Source organism: Limulus polyphemus, unplaced genomic scaffold, assembly GCF_000517525.1.
Source record: "Limulus polyphemus unplaced genomic scaffold, Limulus_polyphemus-2.1.2 Scaffold7449, whole genome shotgun sequence".
Taxonomy (NCBI): domain Eukaryota; kingdom Metazoa; phylum Arthropoda; class Merostomata; order Xiphosura; family Limulidae; genus Limulus; species Limulus polyphemus.
In genome coordinates, this window is record NW_013673059.1 from 8775 (window position 1) to 11574 (window position 2800).

Consider the following 2800-nt stretch of genomic DNA (forward strand, 5'->3'; position numbering starts at 1 on the left):
CATCGACAAAAAAAAAAACTTTACAAATTTAAAGTGTTGTTCGTTCTGGATCACACTTGTTTTTTTTGTTTTTGTTTTTATACACAGTAGATAACGAAATGTGTCTTTGCTCCAAAACAAACAAACGAAATGACGATAACACCATTTTACAACTGTTCTAAATAAAATCATTTATTAAGCCTAAAAACTGAAACAATTAGAATGATCTAAAATGGTCTTTCTTCATTTAAATAACACAATAAGTTGTCGTTGTTGTTTGTTTTTGTACAGATAAATGCCATCTTGCCATCCTTCTTTCAGTCAGATATTTCCATCCTTCCTTTCGACTCGCAATCTGAGGGTCACGGGTTCGAATCTCCGTCACCGAGCATGCTCGCCCTATCAGCTATGGGGGTATTATAATGTTATGGTCAATCCCACTATTCGTTAGTAAACGAGTACCCAAGAGTTGGCGGTGGGTGGTGTTGACTATCTGCCTTCCTTCTAATCTATCACTGTTAAATTAGGGAGGGGTAGCGAAGATAGCCCTGTAGTAGCTTTGCGCGAAATTTCTAACAGATCAAACCAAACCACGCTTCCTTGAACACTTTCCATCAGTAAAGTTACAGATTGTTAATTGAAATAGGCTTAACAATGACCCTCGTAAGGTTATAATTCGTGTCCATTTGAGAATATTGGGAAAAACAATGCTATTTCTACAGTGCTCTTTGTTGATAACCATAAGGCTATTTTATTGTCATAAGCCCTGGCTATTTTATTGTCATAAGCCCTCGGGTTTTCCGTAGAACCACCGTAGGACTCAGTCATTGACTGTATTAAATTTTGTGAACCAATTCATAATACTTTTTGCTATGGTAAATTAAGATTTGAAGTTGTTGGCAAAGTTTTTTCTCTTCCCTAGATATTTCTCGAATCAGCCTACGTCTTCTTTATTTCCTATAGATAAAGCCGTTAGATCACGTGCTGCACTGCGCCATGTTTATTTGAAGGGTAAACAAACTTACACAACTTTCTTTCTGCTCTAGCAAGGAACGAGCAAATAAAAGTGTTTTTGTTCGTATATGTAGGCAAGGATATAAAATATACGATTACTTTAAACAGATTGAAACATAACTTACTCAATATTGTTGGAGCGTTTTTAATAGAATACACTTAGTGACACACCGTTTGCCCACCAGAGGGTTGTTCAATAGCTTTAACGTCGTCCCTGTAGCACTTGTAACACTGTTATGTCTGTTTTCTCACACAGAAAGACTAGCTCAGCGCACTCTACGAGTGTAAACCTTTGACATTCTTAACACGTGACCTGTTGATGTGACAACTGAGGAACAGTAGGCGTTTAGTGACTTTGTACCTGAACAAACCTTGTTTTAATCCTTCACGGTTAATATGTTGTTCAGATACGATTAAAGTGTACAAGAACAAATCACAAATTTACTAAATAAATCTAACACACACAAAAACAGTGTCTGTTTCTGATAGGAAAAGTAGCTCAAGTTAGCGTCGAAAACTACCTCTAAAACCTTTTATAAACCCTAAATTTGTAACTAGTAACTAGCCGGATCATACTGGTAGATACTGGTTCTTAACTACATAAGGTTCCACTGTTTTCAGTTAACCCTAAACCATACCAGTAGATACTGGTTCATAACTACATGAGGTGCAACCGTTCTCAGTCAATATTAGGCCTAAGAAAGTAAATGCTATGGATTATAGGTATGCCTACTCATAAGAACAGTAACTGCATGGAAAGAAACCTCGGTTTATGTCTTGTTATCAGGTTCACACCATATATAGATACACTTATTAAGACATTTTATTCGAAGATTTAGAAATCTTTTTTTTTTGCTTCAGTTCTTCATCCAAGCAGTGCGAGTTACCAAACACAGCCGCTAGATGACGCTAAAAACATTACGAGTTCACCAATTACGTCACATGATGATTTTAAACAGGAACACAGCAGAAAGAAATCCTCTAGTCTTCATGCACAGGACGGTAGGTCAGGTGAGTCACTTCCGTCAAGCAGGTAACTTAGACAGAATGTAGGTGAATAAATTCACTGATTTATTGGTTATTACATCTCTAAAGAGAACGTGTACAATCATGGTAAAAGGAGTGGGATTAATGAAAGTCTCTTATCTAAAAGCACGTTAGCTGTAATGTTCACGTGATTAACGTTAAATTATATTCATGTGGTTAATGTTAATATACTTGTCACTGATCTATTAAATTTGGTTTCATTCTTACATAGATGTGTGTTCCAACGCCAAGAGGAACCCTAGAGTAAAAAGTGCCAGTTTCAGGATACATCGATCCCCTGATATAGACGGTGAACGAGGTATTCAAGTTTATAATGTTGACTTTACTTATCACTACATTGATAAATGCTCATCCCCCCCCCCCTGTAGTTATATTGGCATGTTAAAAAAAACACATTAATCATGACACATCTAATGTCTTAAAAGATTTGTTTGTTGTTAAACACAAAGCTACACAATAAAGTATCTGTGCTGTACTAAGCACGGGTATCGAAATCCGGGTTTTAGCGTTAAAAGCACATAGACTTACTGTGGAGCCATTGGAGTAGGGGGTGGGGAGAATGTGTCTAAACTGAGTAAAGAAAATGTAGCCTTAATTTGGAAATTAAGCCTAAAACGTCCTATATCAAAAACTACCAATAATTATTTATAGCGACCTGTAAACAACAGCTGAACAATAACGTAAAAAAAATCATAAATAATATTCAACGTTAAACTGGTACACAATTAAAAACATTTTATTTAGGCCTATCTATGGTATT

The 2800-nt window shown here is 36.1% G+C and overlaps 1 protein-coding gene across 1 annotated transcript in view; it reads left to right on the top strand.

Annotated features, from left to right (window-relative positions):
- Nucleotides 1–2800, top strand: part of LOC111089815 (protein piccolo-like) — a 17114-nt gene that overhangs the window by 8269 nt on the left and 6045 nt on the right. Inside the window, exons 6-7 of the mRNA XM_022402933.1 lie at nt 1855–2004; nt 2252–2338. Of these exons, the coding sequence (XP_022258641.1) occupies nt 1855–2004; nt 2252–2338 (237 nt within the window). The remainder of the gene's footprint in view (nt 1–1854; nt 2005–2251; nt 2339–2800) is intronic.